The sequence below is a fragment of the Stigmatopora nigra genome, chromosome 1 (genome assembly GCF_051989575.1).
Source record: "Stigmatopora nigra isolate UIUO_SnigA chromosome 1, RoL_Snig_1.1, whole genome shotgun sequence".
Taxonomy (NCBI): Eukaryota; Metazoa; Chordata; class Actinopteri; order Syngnathiformes; family Syngnathidae; genus Stigmatopora; species Stigmatopora nigra.
The window spans coordinates 3,952,556-3,971,757 of record NC_135508.1 but is presented as its reverse complement, the minus strand read 5'-3'; the positions used below and the strand labels follow the sequence as shown (position 1 = coordinate 3,971,757).

The window sequence follows — 19,202 nt, the reverse complement described above, 5'->3', positions numbered from 1 at the left end:
TCAATAAACGCAACTGTGTTTTGGGGGAAATATTTGTGTCATGTTATAGCAAAGGTTTAGACAAAATTTCCGATTTTTAAAGTCAATATTCAGCCCGTTTTTGTTTTTTTAATGAATATATTATTCTTTTTATAATGCATATATACTCAACAGCCTATTCAAGCCAAACGTGGGCCAACTGGAATTGGTTGCCAGTTAATTGCAGGGAACGAAGAACAATAACAATTTAAGTGTGCATGTTTTTCATGGTTAATATGATCCATTACTTGTCGCATTAGATGAATAATAGCGATGTAGGTTAAGTGCTTTTATTGTCAATATTCAAAATATTTTTCATATTTTTAATACCTCTCTCCAAGGGAAGACACTGCCCTCTAGTGGCCAGTCAAATAATATTGAAAGTTTTCGTTTGTCCACAAAATGTGAATAATAGTTGATTTTCTGTTTGTTTGTTTTGTATTTCTTTGCAAGATTTATCTACAGAAAAAAAGAAAACTATTTGAAGAGCATTAGAAGTAAATGTCAGTAGGAAAAGGGGCCAAATAATCTTAAAATCTCTTTGCCCACTACGAAATACGATTTTTGATTATTTTGGCAGCATTTTTGGGGGAAATATTTCCAACTCTAAAGAAAATATTCCAAAAGTATAAGTTAGTATTTGATTTTCATTTCAAATTCTTGACATAAAAGTCGGTGTGTACAAATATGCTTTAACAGTATTTTTTTTTTTTTTTGCATTTCCCAAAATGAAATGTCATTGTTATTGTTTCAACGGGTTTACATAAATCCCATTTTTACTGAGAGATATCTTTATGAATATCTATACAGTTTAATGTAAACAGGTCAGGCTGGATTCCTTTTATTTCAAACAACTATAGTATTCTGTTAGGGTTAGGCGATAAAATAATTTACTGGAAATATATATACATACGTAAAAATACATTTTGAAGTTAATTCCCCAAAGTATTTTTAATATCTATTTATTTTCTCGGAGTTTGTCATTTGACCATCGAGTCTCATCTGATTGCTGTATTGCGCCACATTCCGGTAACGCCTACTCCTCTTCCCTGAATTCCCATTGGACGATATACTCCCTCCCTCAAATTTGATTGGTTGTCAAAAATGTCAATCATTCTTCCATCCCATTCCTTGCTGCTAGCAACTTCCGCTTCTGTGTCAAACCCAAAGCTCAGCTCAAAATTCCTTTTCTGGACTTGTCAAATCGTTTAAATTGCTTTCACCGTCAAGGTAACACGCATTTTTCACAATGTCACTTCATAATTCTCTGCTAAATGTAGTAACTCTGAATTTTAATTGCTGTTTTGTCCTAAATCGGCTTCTGTGTTGCGGGAGCCTTCTCCCTTAGCTTCGAGGCTAACATGAACTATGCTACCTGTCAATAGTCTTGATCAATTGTCAATTGGATTTATGGATATATAACAAATTATTTTTATGATCTAAAATGAGTTAATTCGCCGACCTACATTTGATCTAACATTAGACGTCTTTGGTTTGTTCAGCGTTAAAATTATTTAACACTACAGTAAGTACTAAAGGCAGCACCCAATTCAGTATTTGACATAGTTTATTTTTTCTTTTTAGTGAATGAGGATTTTTCGTCGCATTTTTCTGACGTAATCGCCTTAAATTTAAAATATTATTTATATTGTTTCCACTCTTTCCGTTTATTTTATTTTTTGCAAATAAATCATTGAAATTTATTGTATTTTGGAATTAGGACAGAATGTACTATTGGTTTATGTGGATATATATCTATTTTATTATCTTCATAAATACTGCGACTAAACCTGTTTTTGTGCAGGTTTTAACTCTTTAATTTACATTTTAATCTGATTTTTAACCTTTGCCCTCGTCCAAGACAAGTCATGGGAGATAAACTTGATGTGAGGATGGAATTATGCACTATAAACACTGTATGAATTGTTCTGGTAGAGTTTGGTAATAATTAATTCCCACTTGTGTTGCCCACGCATTAAAAAAAAATCACAAAAGATTAAATTAACACTTTTTTTTAAGGGAATCGGTGTCGTGTTTTCCAAATCAACAAAAAAGGTCAAATATCAAAATGTGTTGAATTACAGAATAATAATCTTCCTTCAAGGACTATAGAAATGAAAGCATATTTCCTGTATTGATCCTTCTGTTTTGTTTTTTTAACTAAACGATAAATTATAGTTTTTTTTACAAAATAAATACCAATAAAAAATGGTATATTAGTCATGATGAATTAAGAGAATATTTATTTAAAAAAATATTGTAAAATGGCCTTATAATAAATAAAATATGCACTTTTTAATTGACTACTTAATGAGTACAACAATTTTGGCGGGATTTAAGCTTCTTGTGTGGGCCAATTTCAATGATATTTTCATAATTTTCTTCAAACCAATAAAAACTGGGAGGGGGGGGGCATTGTTTGGACAATCCTATTCTGAACAATTAGTCATCTATTAACCTATTAACCAAGTGGTCTATGTACTTATTCCTGTGAAATATTTACAATATGTACGGATGTGTAACAAAATTTGGACACCCTAATAATATTAATGATTTATATTTATAAATGGTTATTTGTGTGGGTTAGCCATTTCAGATAAATATCAGACAAATACTCAAAAAAGTTTAAAAAAATAGGAGAAATTACATTCAATATTTAGTAGATTTATTTACATAGATACACACCCATTTAAAAAAATGCTGAACAATAATTAATATGGGTGTTAGCTAAATAATTATGTTTAAAAATTGATCCTGAATTAGTCATGCAATTTTTTTCTTAAGGGTTTTTTAATCTGGACATGAATAATTGTAGTAGTTGTATTTTAACATATGTCCTTTTGAAAAGTGTATTTCTGAGCCAACTTTACACAATGATCCAATGTTAAACGTCCAGTTAGTTCACAATGGTCACTCACAAACCAACTTTTGGCAAAGACTTAGACTACATCTTTGTTCTTTGATCACTGCTTACTGCTTGAGTGAGTGTACTATTTGTTCTCCAATTATTGTTGCTGTGTGGTTAGAACAACGCGACAGGAAAGACATTTTGCAAACACCATGTCCCCGAGGCCTCATTTCAACAGATTTGAGAGGAATGTTGCAGTGGTGGCCAAACTAATGGGTGTATGTGAGACTAGAGTACATATCTACATGTCTATGTGTTCATGAAATAGCATATTTTCTCACATATTGACCGAATGTACCCTTAAAATCGCCTTAAACCTGTCGAATTTTACAATTTCTCTCGTATAAGCCGCCCCCCTGATTCACAATTTTCACCTCCATATTCATGGTTTTAATAGGGAGTACACATGTTTACTTTGAAGGGAAAATCTTAAGCAAAATAATAGTATTTTCTCGCATACTGGCCTCCTTCCTCTGTATATACCTTTAAAATTGCTTTAAGATTGTTGATTTTTACAATTTCTCTAGTATAAGCCACCCCCTGATTCACAATTTACACCTCCTTATTCCTGATTTTAATAGGTAGTACAATTATTAATTTGAAGGTTAGATCTTAAGAAAAATAACCGCACGTGGTATTTCTGAGTTTTTTTTATGAATCGAAAGGATCTGGTCAGCACAAGATACGATACATATAAAAAAGTGCATCCGTTAACAGTGCATATGAAACATAAACCGAAAAAAAGGACTAAACTATTAACATACTCATCACTCATCATTAAAGTAAAAAGTATAAAGTACAAAGTCAAGTAAAAAGGAATGTATTAAGAAATATTAAAATGTAATTTAAAAAAAGATAGAGGGGCTGTAAAACACGAAAAACAAATAAGAGTGGACAGAGCTACTGCCATTGGCTTACGCGTGACGGCGCCATCTTGGAAAAAAAATAAAAAATTATTTGGACAACGTCGGCGGGCCGGATTAAATAGCCTAGCGGGCCGTATGTGGCCCACGAGCCGTAGTTTGCCCATGTCTGGTCTATGCCGAAATAAATTTGTTCCTTTTACATTGCAATATTTGGGATTTCAGAACAAAACTATACACGTGCAAACATTCGATCATTGGACAAAACGGTAAAGTGGGTCACTCGGTATTGGTTTTAGCAAACGAAACTGTGCATTATCAAAGGAATGACTTAACAAACAGCTGTGACTGGTCGTTTATATTAGCAGAGGCCGTCAATGCCACACTTCCTGATCCTGATGAATCTTTCCCGATGGTTAAATGAATCAGATATGCATGTTCAAAAATAAAATGTGATTATTGCGGTACAAACGAGACATTGTTCAAACCCAAAGGAAACAAACTGGAGAAAATCTTACTTTATCTCAAGCCATCTACCAAAAGAACCTTAACAATCAGCATTTACATCAAAATAGTCGTCAGTTTCATCAATTCGCCTCGAAGACTCGAACCCACGAACCGGTAGAGCTGGAATGTGACCATTTGTTCTGAACTCTGTATTGTGTATGCCTGTTTGTGGATTAGCTGCCATTTTATGAATCAATGGTTTTACTTATGAGTAAAACCCATGACTTAGTCAAAGGGCGGTAACACAAAGTGGCTTGACCCTTGGACTACTTTACATAATAACTTGTCTTACGTTTATCAACTTAACATCTTGTTGCTCTTTAAGTCTTTTGAACAACAAAAACAACGAATGTCAAGGTTGTAGGGTTGGTCCCTGACAATGTTCCCTATAATTTTTCGTTGGTTTTGGTAGAAGGACAACCCCCCTGAGCGCACTGTTGCAGCTTAGAGGGAACATTGCTCGTATCTCAAAATTTGTCTTGTATCTCAAGGCAGATATTTGCAAGGAATTTTCTCAAATTCCTCATATGTTGGGGCATACGTATGTCAAGGTATTACTGTATGGTTATTTTTTTGCTTTTATACAAAATAATTTTCAAATAAAACATTATTAAATTAACGTAATATAGAATGTTGCTGTTCTTTTTATTTTTTTCGAACGTAAAACTCAAAATTAATGTGGAAAAAAACATAAACAGGATCATTTTCAGGTCACAAAACAATGAAGCGACTATTAAAATAATTAATTCCTCATTGTTTATGTAATTTGTCGATCATGGCACTGAGTACCAGTGTGAGAAACACCATCATTGCTCACTATGGGTATACACCAGTATCAAACATCCCATAAGCAGGTGTATGTCAATGTTCCCTCTAATTTTTCATGTAAAACATGAAAAACATAAGAGTGGACAGAGCTACTGCCACTAGCAGCCTTGTAAACGGTGTTACCATGGGGAAGGGCGTATAAAAACAAAAAAAAACAACTTTGGATTTTATTTACTGCGCGCCATATGATTGCTGCTGCGCAGAGAAGACAAGAGTAGTGCACAATTGCGCTCGCGCACAGCTTAGAGCAGGGGTGTCAAACTTTGGTCTGCGGACCGAATACAGCTTAATTTGAGATCAAGCAGGCCGGACCAGTAAACTCATTGCAAAATGACATAGAACTAACAATAAGCCCACTTTTTTTTCCTTTGTATTAGTCACTAATACTAATAATTAGTGCAAATAATGAGTAAATTATCAAAATGCTTATTAACAGAATTTTCCTTTTACATTATGAACAATATATTATGAGCATGTTGTCTGCACGTACTAAAACACTGCACCCCTAGCGGATAATACAAGAACTACATATTTTAAAGAAAATTCATAATTTTTTTATACAATGCAGCTTTCTTCCCCGGGCCGTACCAAACCACCAGACGGGCTGGATCCGGCCCGTGGGCCGTATGTTTGACACCCCTGGCTTAGAAGGAACATTGATTACTGAGCATACCTTTTTTTTGCGCAGGCCTTGTTTTTCTACCTCGGACGAAACATCTATCCCAGCCGTTTTGTGGACACCAAACCAAAATACGGTTTCTTCGTTGAAGATCCAGAAGGAACCTCGACTAGTCATCTGTCCAGACCTCTCTTGACTTGTCTTGACTCTCTGAAGGAACATGTGCTAGAATTTGCAGTTATCCGATAGATTTCAGGTAGACTTGTCAGCGGTGACGAAGGAAAATGAGCAATGAGGACGAGTTCTACGACGCCATCACAGGTTGGTTGGTGTGCAATGTTTGTTTTTTTCGTATTTACATGAATTCGTTCTATTTATTAGGCCTGGATTCAGATGAGTCGTGTGAAGGTGTTTCAGAGTCGAGCTATAAAGACGCTTCGGTGTACGATAGTACCAGGAATAATGGATCCAAGCCACAGGAGAATGGGCTCAAGAAACACAGGTATAACCCCACTTTCACGCAATTTGCTTTTCTGTTGTAATCAATGGTTAAAAAAGGACTAAGCAACTATTTAGAGCAAGGATGTCAAACTATGGCCGCATTAACGTCAACTCGATTTCATGTGGGCCGGACCATTTTAGATATAATATTTAGATTTTTAAAAATAAATTGATTAAAAGAACTGGATTAAAAGCCCTGGATATTTAGTTTTTTTATAGATCTAAAACAATGTTTATTTTTGGGGTTTTTTCCTAGTAAGGGAAAAAGTATTTTAATCCATTTTAAATTATGTTCAATATTAAAGTGGAAAACCAAAAATATTTCAATTTATTTATTTTTAGATTTTACAGAATGTTTTTTGAACTAAAAAAATGGATAAAAAATGTGCAATTCTGGATTTAAAATGGGGGAAATCTGGAAATATAATATGCATCTATAATCTTAATGTAAATGTAATCCTAAAATACAAAGTTTCTCGCTCCACCGGGCTGCCAGTTGTGCAATATGTTGTGCAATATGTTGTGATTATCTTCACACTTAGTATCGCTGACTCAGACTGAATCATAGTGCTATGCTTTCACTTTCAATGTTAATATGACCAATTTGAAATGATTTGTGTGTCTGGAGGCGTTTGATTTACTCAGTGTGTTTCACTATTAGTGGAAGGAAAAGATGAATAGAACTCATTTTACAGATTGCCATGTAGGCATGTTTTTTCTAATGGTTTAATACACATGAGCAAAAATACTGCCTTATCACTATTAAAGTTATAAATATGTTCCTCTTGAAAATCTGGGTTCAATTCCGATTCCATTTCCGACCAATTCCGATTCCATTTCCGACCAATTCCGATTCCAAATTCTATTTCCGATTCCAGATTCCATTCCCGATTCCATTCCCGATTCCATTTCCGATTCCATTTCCGATTCCATTTCCGATTCCATTTCCGATCATTCCCGATTCCATTTCCGATCATTCCCGATTCCATTCCCGATCAATTCCCCTTCCAATTTCCGATCAAATCCCCTTCCAATTTCCGATCAATTCCCCTTCCAATTTCCGATCAAATCCCCTTCCAATTTCCGATCAAATCCCCTTCCAATTTCCGATCAAATCCCCTTCCAATTTCCGATCAAATCCCCTTGCAATTTCCGATCAATTCCCCTTCCAATGTCCGATCAACTCCCATTCCATTTCCGAACAATTCCCATTCCATTTCCCATCAGGGTCACATCTTGAAATCTGGGTTCAGAAAACAACTTTAAGTCCAAATTATCATGCAATTTCTCAAAAAACGAAAAACACAAAAGGCTAGCTCGCATGCATGTGTTTAACATAACTTTCAATTTTGTAATCATTTTCATTTTTCTTATGATTTTAGGACGTTCTTTTTTTAAACAAAGAACACATTTTAATGCCAATAAAAAACAGTTAAAATGAATGAATGAAAATGTAAGAGACTTGAGTGAACTCAAGCTTCTTGTACAGGCCATATGCAACAATATTTTCATAATTTGCTGTTTTTTTTGCAATTTATGTGGAATATTCTCCTTATCTACGTATGCTTATGTTCTCTTTTCGCACTCCAGGACGACATTACCCGCACCCATGTTTTCCAGAAACACTCTTAGCGTCTGGAGTATCCTGAAGAAATGCATTGGCATGGTAAGACTGAATTTAGAGCAGTTTACTTCACTTCATCTGCATTAAATTGCAATTATAAAAGTGAGATGTTTCCGTCATTTGTTGTTGTCAGGAACTGTCCAAGATCACCATGCCGGTGGTTTTCAACGAACCCCTCAGCTTCCTGCAGAGAATCACAGAATACATGGAACACACGTACCTCATTACCAGAGCTTGCTCGTTATCGGACTCCACCGAGCGCATGCAGGTCACAACTCGAGTCATCCCTTCCCCATTTTCAAGATTGTATCTTTACGTGACCGGACGTTTGGTCGCCGGTCTTTTGGTCGCCTGTCAAATGTACTTAGATATTAAACAGTACTTAGATATTAAACTGTACTTAGATATTAAACTGTACTTAGATATTAAACTGTACTTAGATATTAAACAGTACTTAGATATTAAACAGTACTTAGATATTAAACAGTCCTTAGATATTAAACAGTACTTAGATATTAAACATTACTTAGATATTAAACAGTACTTAGATATTAAACATTAGTTAGATATTAAACAGTACTTCGATGTTAAACAGTACTTCGATGTTAAACAGTACTTAGATGTTAAACAGTACTTTGATGTTAAACAGTACTTAGATGTTAAACAGTACTTAGATATTAAACAGTACTTAGATATTAAACAGTACTTAGATATTAAACAGTACTTAGATATTAAACAGTACTTAGATGTTAAACAGTACTTAGATATTAAACAGTACTTAGATATTAAACAGTACTTTGATGTTAAACAGTACTTAGATGTTAAACAGTACTTAGATATTAAACAGTACTTAAATATTAAACAGTACTTTGATATTAAATTCTCTCTCACTTAGATAATGAACTCTGCTTATCAGAGTTGGGCTCCACTACTCAAATGTGTCATGCATTACCGTATTTACTCGCATATAAGCCGCCTCTGCGTATAAGCCGCACTCTAAAAATTGCCTTAAAATCGTCAAATTTTACAATTTCTCTCATATGAGCCGTCCCCTGATTCCCAATTTTCAGCAACACAACCAGGAAGTGTGTCCGTAGCGCTCTAGTTTGTTGTTGCTAGGTAAGATAGCGGCGTCCTGAGCGAGCAATGGCAAGCACAATTAAGTTTTTCACATTTTACGCAAGATACATTTTTTTCTTCAGGAATGTAAATAATAGAAAACAAAATAATGTTCATTTAGCATTTATCGGTTTATCTTTTCCGTATCGGTCGCATTGTCTTGCATTATGGCATTTCGTCTTTGTCACTTTGCAGTTTAATTTATGCGCATATAAGCAGTATCATCATTTTTTTAGCGTCCAATAGGGCATATATGCGAGAAAATATGGTAATCTGCTATTCAAAATTAATTATTTTGTTTAAAAAGTAATCTTGTCTGTGACTTGAACCTAAAAAGTAAAATTTATTCTTTCCGTAGGCCGTGGCGGCATTTGCCGTGTCAGCAGTCGCATCTCAGTGGGAGCGAACTGGAAAACCATTTAACCCTCTTCTCGGGGAGACCTTTGAACTCACCAGGTATGTTTTTATCTGTGCTGCCTTCATGGCGCTCACGTTTTGTTTTTCTTTCTATGGTGGCACGACACGTTCCCAAACCAATGGGGCGTGGAAGGGCGACACGCCAGTCAAGGTGGCGCCAGAGTGAGAAGATAGTTGATTGTTGATATCTGATAACAAGCTCAAAGTAGCGATATCATGAGAATGCGTGACCGGACGTTTGGTCACCGGTATTTTGGTCCACGGTCAAATGTACTTGGATATTAAACAGTACTTGGATGTTAAACAGTACTTGGATATTAAACAGTACTTGGATGTTAAACAGTACTTGGATATTAAACAGTACTTGGATATTAAACAGTACTTTGATATTAAACAGTACTTGGATATTAAACAGTACTTGGATATTAAACAGTACTTGGATATTAAACAGTACTTGGATATTAAACAGTACTTGGATATTAAACAGTACTTGGATGTTAAACAGTACTTGGATATTAAACAGTACTTAGATGTTAAACAGTACTTGGATGTTAAACAGTACTTGGATATTAAACAGTACTTGGATATTAAACAGTACTTGGATATTAAACAGTACTTGGATATTAAACAGTACTTGGATATTAAACAGTACTTGGATATTAAACGGTACTTGGATATTAAACCGTACTTGGATATTAAACAGTACTTAGATATTAAACTCTCATGAATAGAATTTTGTGAACTAGTTTCAACAGTAAACTCTGTCACCATTTGACCAGCGACCAAAAGACTGGCGACCAAACGTCCGAGCACCATGAGAATGAAGTCACATTGTCATATCACAAAAATCGTAGTATCTTGAGATTGACGACATTTTCTTGCTTATTTTTACATTACAAAGCTTATTCAGTTTCTCTTTGACGACTTACGGTCTGTATCAACTCCAAACTAGTTAGGGCTTAATATTAGAAGATTGAAGTACTTTTCGGAGAAAAAATGCCAAGTGAAAAACTTAGCTTTACGATATGTGAAGCAGAATTTACCAGGTGTACAAAAAGTTCGACTTAATATAAAAGTTCAAACCTAGAAAACCATTCAGCGACCAATCTTTACATCAAAACACAGCATTTGATTTGACCACCCATTGCCAATTTGCTCTTTGGCACCCCCTACAGGGAGGATCAGGGATTCCGCCTAGTGGCAGAACAGGTATCCCACCACCCCCCAGTCAGTGCCTTCCATGCCGAGAGCCTTTCGGGAGATTTTGTCTTCCACGGCTCCATATACCCCAAACTCAAATTCTGGGGGAAAAGTGTAGAGGCGGAGCCTAAAGGGACCATCACTCTCCAGCTACTCAAGTAAGTCAAGGAAATACTCGAGTTGGCTCCTTTTGGCATATTTTAATGCATTTTTTCTTCTGTCCTAGGCATAATGAGGCCTACACGTGGAGTAACCCCAACTGCTGCGTTCACAACATTATTTTGGGAAAACTATGGATAGAGCAGTATGGCACGGTGGAAATAGTCAACCACAGGTAAATATTACCTGTGTACTTTTTAGTCAAAATCCAGACAGAGTGAAAGCTTTACAGAGCTTAGCACAGGGGTGTCAAACTTTGGTCTGCGGGCCGAATACAGCTTAATTTGAGATCAAGCGGGCCGGACCAGTAAACTCATTGCAAAATTACATAGAACTAACAATAAGCCCACTTTTTTCCCTTTGTATTAGTCACTAATACTAATAATTAGTGCAAAGAATGAGTAAATTATCAAAATGTTTATTAAAAGAATTTTCCTTTTACATTATGAACAATATATTATGAACAAGAGAATAACATAAGAACATAAATCAAGTATGTGCAATTTTAACAACACTTTTACACAGTTAAACATATATTTAAGTGTGTTGTACATAAAACTGATCACAGAAATAGAAACAATGTTCCAAAAACATTTAGTACCAGCCTTGTGGAACTTAAAAACACTGTTTTTCATCATTTGGAAAGCAATTTGAACAAATGAATAACTTTCACAGAAATTATGTTGTCTGCATGTACTAAAACTGCGTCCCCTAGCGGATAATACAAGAACTACACATTTTAAAGAAAATTATTATTTTTTTTTTATACAATGCAGCTTTCTTCCCCGGGCCAGATCCAGCCCGCGGGCCTTATGTTTGACACCACTGGTTTAGCAAGATCTAGCTTAGCCATGATATTGTAACGGGCTAGCTTGCGCTAAGTCTGACCTAAACGATTAGCCTGATAGTTGATTGACAACTGTTAGGTGCGTTAGTGTTTTCCTAATTAAAGACAGATGTTAGGAAATTACCATTTGGGTTAATTATAAAGATAAAAAATCATAGATCATAATGTTTTTGGGGGATTTTTTTGTTTTAAATTGAACTGATCAAAAAAGAGAATATTTTTATTGTATATATTTTTTTATTCATAAAATAAGAACTAAAAGACAATGCAGTAATCCCTCGAATATTGCGGTTAATGTAAGTCGGAAAACTTTTTTTGATGAAAAGAGCCATAAACAATTCATATTTTCAAACATTATTCCTTGAGAGCCATATTCGGAATTTAAAGTAAAAAATACATAAAAATGTGAGCATTTATTATTAATTTTACCACCAAAAAAGTCTGAATTCTTTTGAGAAAATTATTTCACTGTTGCTAATCAATGAGAGAATGCATGCAGAAGAGCCTAATGAAAAAAAATATGATTTAAAAAAAGGCGTAGAGCCATATACACCCATCAAAAAAGCCACATATGGCTCCCGAGCCATAGGTTCCCTACCCTTGATGTAGACCAAACATGGCCGCGATAATTGAAAAATTACTTGGTAGAGTCACCCCTATTATAACTACCTTTTTTTTAAAATCCTACTAGCAAGTGGAAGATAGAATTATGAATTTTCACTTTTTATGAACTTTAAAAAAAATGAAAATAAATCATTAATAGCAGAAAAATATCGCAAAGAAGTGAATTTGCGATAATTGAGGGGGGGGGTGAAGATTAAAGCAGTTCTAGATGTAATATCTCAGTTCTGTCATTAGCGGTTTCCATATTTTAGCTCACAGGTTAACAAAAGGCCAGATGCACTCATCAAAAGAGCCACATGTGGCTTCTGAGCCATAGGTTCCCTACCCCTAACTTAGGTTATACCAGTTCACTGATGTTAAGTGCTTGCCTCTTTACTTTGCAGCACTGGAGACAAGTGTGTGTTAAATTTCAAGCCCTGTGGCATGTTTGGCAAGGAGTTGCACAAAGTGGAGGGATACATCTTGGATAAGAGGTCAGTTTTCGCCATGTTTTTTGTATAGACGGCCTTCATATTTATTTGGTATTCGTGTCTTGTCTGTTGCTCATGGTTTAGTAAAAAGAAGGTGTGTGTTATCTATGGGAAGTGGACCGAGTGCATGTGGAGTGTTGACCCTCAATCCTATGAAGTCTACAAGAGGACTGAGAAGAAAGGAGATAAGAAGAACAAAACGGTAAATGCAAGGGTGTCAGACTCGGGTTGGTTCGCGGGCCATGTTAACGTTGACTCGATTTGATGTGGGCCGGACTATTTGAGATATAATATTTTGATTTTTTTTTAAATGAATGGATTAAAAGAACTGGATAAAAGCCCTGAATATTCAGGTTTTTCTATAGATGTAAAACTATGTTTATTTTAGCTTTTTTTAAATATATTTTTAGATTTTACACAATGATTTTTGAACTAAAAACACAGAAGAATTGATTAAAAAATTACAATTATTGATTTAAAAGGGGGAAAATCAGGAAATTTAATATACATCTACTCAGATATTCCAAAATTATTTTTGAACTAAAAACACAGAAAAGATTGATTAAAAAAATACAATTATTGATTTAAAAGGTCGAAAATTAGGATATTTAATATACATCTATACTGAGATTTTCCAAAATGATTTTTGAACTAAAAAGACAGAAAAGATTGATTAAGAAAAAATACAATTATTGATTTAAAAGGGGGGAAATCAGGATACTTAATATACATCAATACTCTATTTTAATTTGATCTTAAAACAGAAAGTCTGCACTTTTTATATTTTTAGATTTTCCAAAATGATTTTTGAACTAAACACTAAAAAAATGATTAAAAAATAAAATTTTTGATTTAAAAGTGGGTAAATCAGGATATTTAATATAGATTTATACTCTTCCTTTTAATTTAATCCTAAAACAGAAACTCAGCACTCATGATTTACTTTCTCGGGCCACACAAAATGATGCAGCGGGCCAGATTTGGCCCCCGGGCCGCCACTTTGACACATGATCTACCATATTGGCCCAAATGTAAGACGGTGTTTTTTTGCATTGAAATAAGACTGAAAAAAGTGTGGACAGTCTTAAAAATGAGGTCTAGACCACCAGATATATTAAAGCTCAAAAGTTTCAAGTATTATTTTTCCCCAAGACTTTTCTCGTCTTATATTCGGGCCAATACGGCATCTTCTCTGTCTCTACCAGGAAGAGCCGACGGGATTGGAGAATGAGGACGCCGACGACATGCCAGAGGTCCAAGAGACAGTGTCGGTCATACCGGGGAGTACTTTACTCTGGAGAACCGAACCCAGACCGGCTCACTCTTCTCAGGTGGGGAAATGTCCCAAAAATGTTTTGCTCAAAGGCAGTGGCCAATCAAAATCTTATTTTTTTTCTTCCCGCTTTCAGATGTACAGCTTCACCAACTTTGCCATGTCTCTCAACGAGCTGGACTCGGGATTGGAGGCCATCTTGGCCCCGACCGACTGTCGCTTCAGACCGGATATCCGGGCGATGGAGAATGGGAAAATGGGTAATCCTGTTTTGTTTTGTTTTATTAAGACTTTAGTAACGGCTTTATTTGACTCGTAACGATTTGGGCCTAAAGCAGGCATAGGCAAACTACGGCCTGGGGGCCGCATCCGGCCCGTTAGTCTTTAATCCGGCCCGGCAACGTTGTGCAATTTTCCAATTTTTTTTTGCAGCCCTTCTATCTTTTTTTAAATGACATTTTAATATTTCTTAATACATTCCTTTTTGTACTGTACTTTATACTTTATACTTTTTACTTTACTTTGTACTTTACTTTGTACTTTATACTTTATACTTTATACTTTTTACTTTACTTTGTACTTTATACTTTACTTTGTAATTTATACTTTTTACTTTACTTTGTACTTTATACTTTACTTTGTACTTTATACTTTACTTTGTACCCTATACTTTATACTTTTTAGTTTACTTCTTTACTGTATACTTTTTACTTTACTTTGTACTTAATACTTTTTACTTTACTTTGTACTTTGTAATTTTTACTTTACTTTGTACTTTATAATTTTTACTTTACTTTGTACTTTATACTTGATACTTTATACTATATACTTTATACTATATACTTTATACTATATACTATATACTATATACTTTATACTTTGTACTTTGTACTTTTTACTTTATACTTTATACTTTAAACTTTTTACTTTTTACTTTGTACTTTACTTTGTACTTTACTTTGTACTTTACTTTTTACTTTATACTTTACTTTGTAATTTATACTTTTTACTTTACTTTGTAATTTATACTTTTTACTTTACTTTGTAATTTATACTTTTTACTTTACTTTGTACTTTACTTTTTACTTTATACTTTACTTTGTAATTTATACTTTTTACTTTACTTTGTACTTTATATTTTACTTTGTACATTATAATTTTTACTTTACTTTGTACTTTATACTTTACTTTGTACATTATAATTTTTACTTTACTTTGTACTTTATACTTTACTTTGTACTTTATACTTTATACTTTTTAGTTTACTTTGTACTTTATACTTATTACTTTACTTTGTACTTTATACTTTTTACTTTAATGATGAGTGATGAGTATGTTAATACTTTAGACCTTTTTTTCTGTTTATGTTTCATATGTACTGTTAACGGATGCACTTTTTTATTTGTATCGTATCTTGTGCTGACCCGGCCCATCTTTCCAATTTTTAAAGTCAATGTGGCCCCCGGGCCAAAAAGTTTGCCCACCCCTGACCTAAAGGATAAGCGTGAAATAACTCCATATTTCCGCCAACAGAGGAATTCAATTGAAATCTGGAAAGCATTGGATTTTCCGCTTAAGTATCGTTTGAATGTCAAGGTCAATTATATGAACTACACGGGTCCTTTCTTCTTTGTGAATGCAAATGCTGAAGAAAACAATTGGACGGGAAAAGACGCGTTGCCTTTGTTACTGCCTGCTTAGAATTTGAACAACACCCTATTTTTTGCCGTTTTGCAGACGAAGCCAGCCAAGAGAAGGAAAGACTGGAAGAGAAACAGCGAACTGCTAGAAAGCAGAGAGCCAAGCATGAAGAGGACTGGTCCACAAAGTTAGTCCACATATTTTTTGGAACAATATACAAACACTACGTATTTTCTCGCATGTACGCCATATTTGTCGCTAAAAAATGATGACTGAATTGAGGATACGGCTTATATGCGCATAAATTAGATATGAACGAAACTGCAAGGTGACATAACGCAAGACAATGCGGTTATTTCTTTTAAAATTGAAAATAGATGAAAAGATAAAACGCTTAACAAATTTATTTGGACGTCTATGAATTAAATTCAAGAAAAAAATACCTGTATCTTGCATAAAACGCGAACAACTCACTTACTTGTGCCGCCACATAATTGTACTGCTCACATGACTTCCTTTTTGAATTGGTCTACGTGCAGGCAACTTTTGGAATGTGCAATCCAGCAATTGATTTATACATTATCACAGAAATACTATGTTCAATGATTTGACATAAGATTTTCCTTTCAAAGTAACAAATTTGTACTCCCTATTAAAACCATGAATATGGAGGTGAAAATTGTGAATCGTAAAGTGGCTTATACGAGGGAAATTGTAAAATTCAACAATATTAAGGCCATTTTTTCCCTTTCAGAGTAACACATTTGTTCTCCCTATTAAAACCATGAATATGGAGGTAAAAATTGTGAATCAAAAAGTGGCTTATACGAGGGAAATTGGAAAATTCAACAATTTTAGGCCAATTTTTAGGGTGAAACTTATAAAAGAAGGTGGCTAATATGCGATCAAATACTGTAATACTAATAAAGTCACCCTATAACTCATTATCGTATTACATTACACTTTTTTTGGGGGCCACATAAACTTGATTTTTGCTCTTTTTACTTCAAGGTGGTTCCAACTGGGCACCAACCCCTGCACCGGCTCCCAAGACTGGAACTATTCCGGTGGTTACTTCAGTCGGAACTACCGAGATCTTCCGAATATCTACTGAAAAAAATGGCCGCCATCTAAAAAAAACAAAAAAAAAACTCAACTCTACTCCATTGCACACATCCAACAACGGTCGAAAAAAACAAAACAAAAAAAAACAACCCACACTTGAAAACTCTTCATCCCCCGCCAGGATTCACCATTTTAACGGAATGCGTCGGCTCACGCAAAATTCTGTAAAAACGGGCCGAAAACGACGAAACGGAATCATAAAGTCAATCAATCAATGGCCGCCAGGGCTAATATTCGGTTTGACGGTCATAAAACGGCAAATGTGTAAATTCTGTCAAAAATGTCTAAAAATCCATTTTTTGCAGAATTTTTTTAAGCACTTAAACACGAAAACCTTCGCGTATTCGTACGTTCTCTCTGTGCCTGTTACGTATATGTCAGCGTTTTTTGTCTAAAAAACACGACATGAACAAAAACACTAATGCCTGTTGTAACTAGAAGGATTGTATAAAATAAACATTAAAAAAATAAACGGTACATTGTTAGCATACATTCCAACGATTGGTTAAAAAAAAAAAGAAAAAAAATGCTTTGCTTTTGTTATTTCTTTAACTCTAACCAGTTTTTCATTTATGTTGTGTCACACAGAGGTAATCTCATGCAAAATGACATTTTGTGCAATTGATTTATTTTTATAATATTTAAAGCATTTCGGGGGAGGGAGAGACCAGATGTTTTATTCTGAGGTGGGGGGGAATAAAAAGCAAAACTCTTTGATAGATTCATCATGGACAGAAGGAATGTCTACTAATAAAATCCTTAATTTCAATTTTTTGCCCTAAGACTGTCTTTTTTTATTATTAGTATTTTTTAAAGTTACCTGTTTTTTATTTTGATTATCAATCACAGATTATTTTATTGACAAATTGACTAATTAGTTTGTTTAAAATTATTTTTTCTTATTATATTTGGACCAATATTTTAGATGAAAGTTGGACAATTTTTATTGAACTATTTTTTTGTGATAATTATCGTTCTGAATCAATTGAAAATAAAAATGAGATATTTACATTATTTTTAATGATAACATTTAAATCCCTTTAAACAAGATTTTAAGGTACCTAGTTTTTATTTTGATTGTCAAAGATTATTTTAGCAAAAACTTGACTTATTGGTTTGTTTAAAATCATTTTTTTATTACATTTGGACCAATATTTGAGATGAAAGTTGGACAATTTTTATTGAACTATTTTTTGTGATAATTATCGTTCTCAATTCGATGTTTTGAATCAATTGAAAATAAAAATGAGATGTTTAGATTATTATTAATGGTAACATTTAAATCCCTTTAAAACATTTTTAAATTACCTAGTTTTTATTTAGATTGTCAATCGTAGATTATTTTAGCAAAAACTTGACTTATTTGTTCATTTTAATCATATTTTTTCTTATTACATTTTGACCAATATTTGAGAAAAAAGTTGGACAATTTTTATTCAACTAATTTGTGTGATAATCATTGTTCTCAATTCAATTTTTTAAAATTAATTGAAAATAAAAATGACATTATTTTTAATGGGAACATTTTAATCCCTCAAATTTTGATCTAATAAATACAAAAAAAAATGTTTTTTTTAATTTTATAAAATTCACAAACTACTTACGTTGACTATTTATTTATCAATTATTTGTTGAATATTATTCTTATTTATTAATCCTTTATTTAAATCTCATCAAAGTTGTATAATGACAATAAAAGTATTCAATTCAATATGTTATACTTACCCACAACATTCACATAAATGCAGCCAAAATACTTGAATATTTTAAACTATAAACAACCCAATGAAATGTACATGTTTATTAATAATCTCCTGGCTAGCACACAAGCTAAGCTAACATGCTAATGGGGTATAATGCAGATGTGGGCAAACTACAGCCCGCGGGCCTAATATGGCCCGTTAGGCGTTTTAATCCGGCCCGTCGACTTTGTTCAAATATTGTTTTTTTTGTGTTTTTTCCCAAGATGGCGCCGTCATGCGGAAGCCAGTGGCAGTAGCTCTGTCCACTTTTATTTGTTTTTCGTGTTTTACAGCCCTTCTATCTTTTTTTAATTACATTTTAATATTACCTAATACATTCCTTTTTACATTACTTTGTACGTTATACTTTTTACTTTAATGATGAATGATGAGTATGTTAACACTTTAGTCCTTTTTTTCTTTTTATGTTTCATATGTACTGTTAACGGATGCACTTTTTTATATGTATCGTATCTTGTTCTGACCCGGCTCATCTGTCAAATTTTTAAAGTCAATGTGGCCCCCGGGCCCAAAAGTTTGCCCACCCCTGGTATAATGGCATCGACGGGGGTAAAAGAAAGCACAGAAGAGATTACATTTTTCAAAGAGTACATACTCAGGAAGAAGAAACTAAACAACCACCCTGCAGATGTCCATCAACACAGCCCAAAAGATCATCAACTGTCCTCTACCTACTATGTCCAACATCTACAAATC

General features: G+C 33.9%; 1 protein-coding gene across 1 annotated transcript; it reads left to right on the top strand.

Annotated features, from left to right (window-relative positions):
• Nucleotides 1–1,143: 1,143 nt before the first annotated feature.
• LOC144200325 (oxysterol-binding protein-related protein 2-like) lies at nucleotides 1,144–17,407 on the top strand. The gene is made up of 14 exons (XM_077722412.1): nucleotides 1,144–1,248; nucleotides 5,813–6,064; nucleotides 6,125–6,245; nucleotides 7,835–7,910; nucleotides 8,002–8,136; nucleotides 9,346–9,443; nucleotides 10,580–10,762; nucleotides 10,831–10,938; nucleotides 12,618–12,707; nucleotides 12,789–12,906; nucleotides 13,910–14,035; nucleotides 14,114–14,237; nucleotides 15,715–15,805; nucleotides 16,630–17,407. Exons 2-14 carry the CDS (start codon nucleotides 6,028–6,030, stop codon nucleotides 16,730–16,732), a joined length of 1,410 nt encoding a protein of 469 aa, XP_077578538.1. The 5' UTR covers nucleotides 1,144–1,248; nucleotides 5,813–6,027; the 3' UTR covers nucleotides 16,733–17,407.
• The last annotated feature ends 1,795 nt before the right edge of the window (nucleotides 17,408–19,202 follow it).

Excerpts from the sequence above, each read along its gene's own strand:
- LOC144200325 (XM_077722412.1), top strand. The coding sequence starts at position 6,028 with ATGAGCAATGAGGACGAGTTCTACGACGCCATCACAG. Across the intron at positions 7,911-8,001 it reads TGAAGAAATGCATTGGCATG|GAACTGTCCAAGATCACCAT; the intron begins GTAAGACTGAAT and ends TGTTGTTGTCAG. Across the intron at positions 15,806-16,629 it reads GAAGAGGACTGGTCCACAAA|GTGGTTCCAACTGGGCACCA; the intron begins GTTAGTCCACAT and ends TTTTACTTCAAG.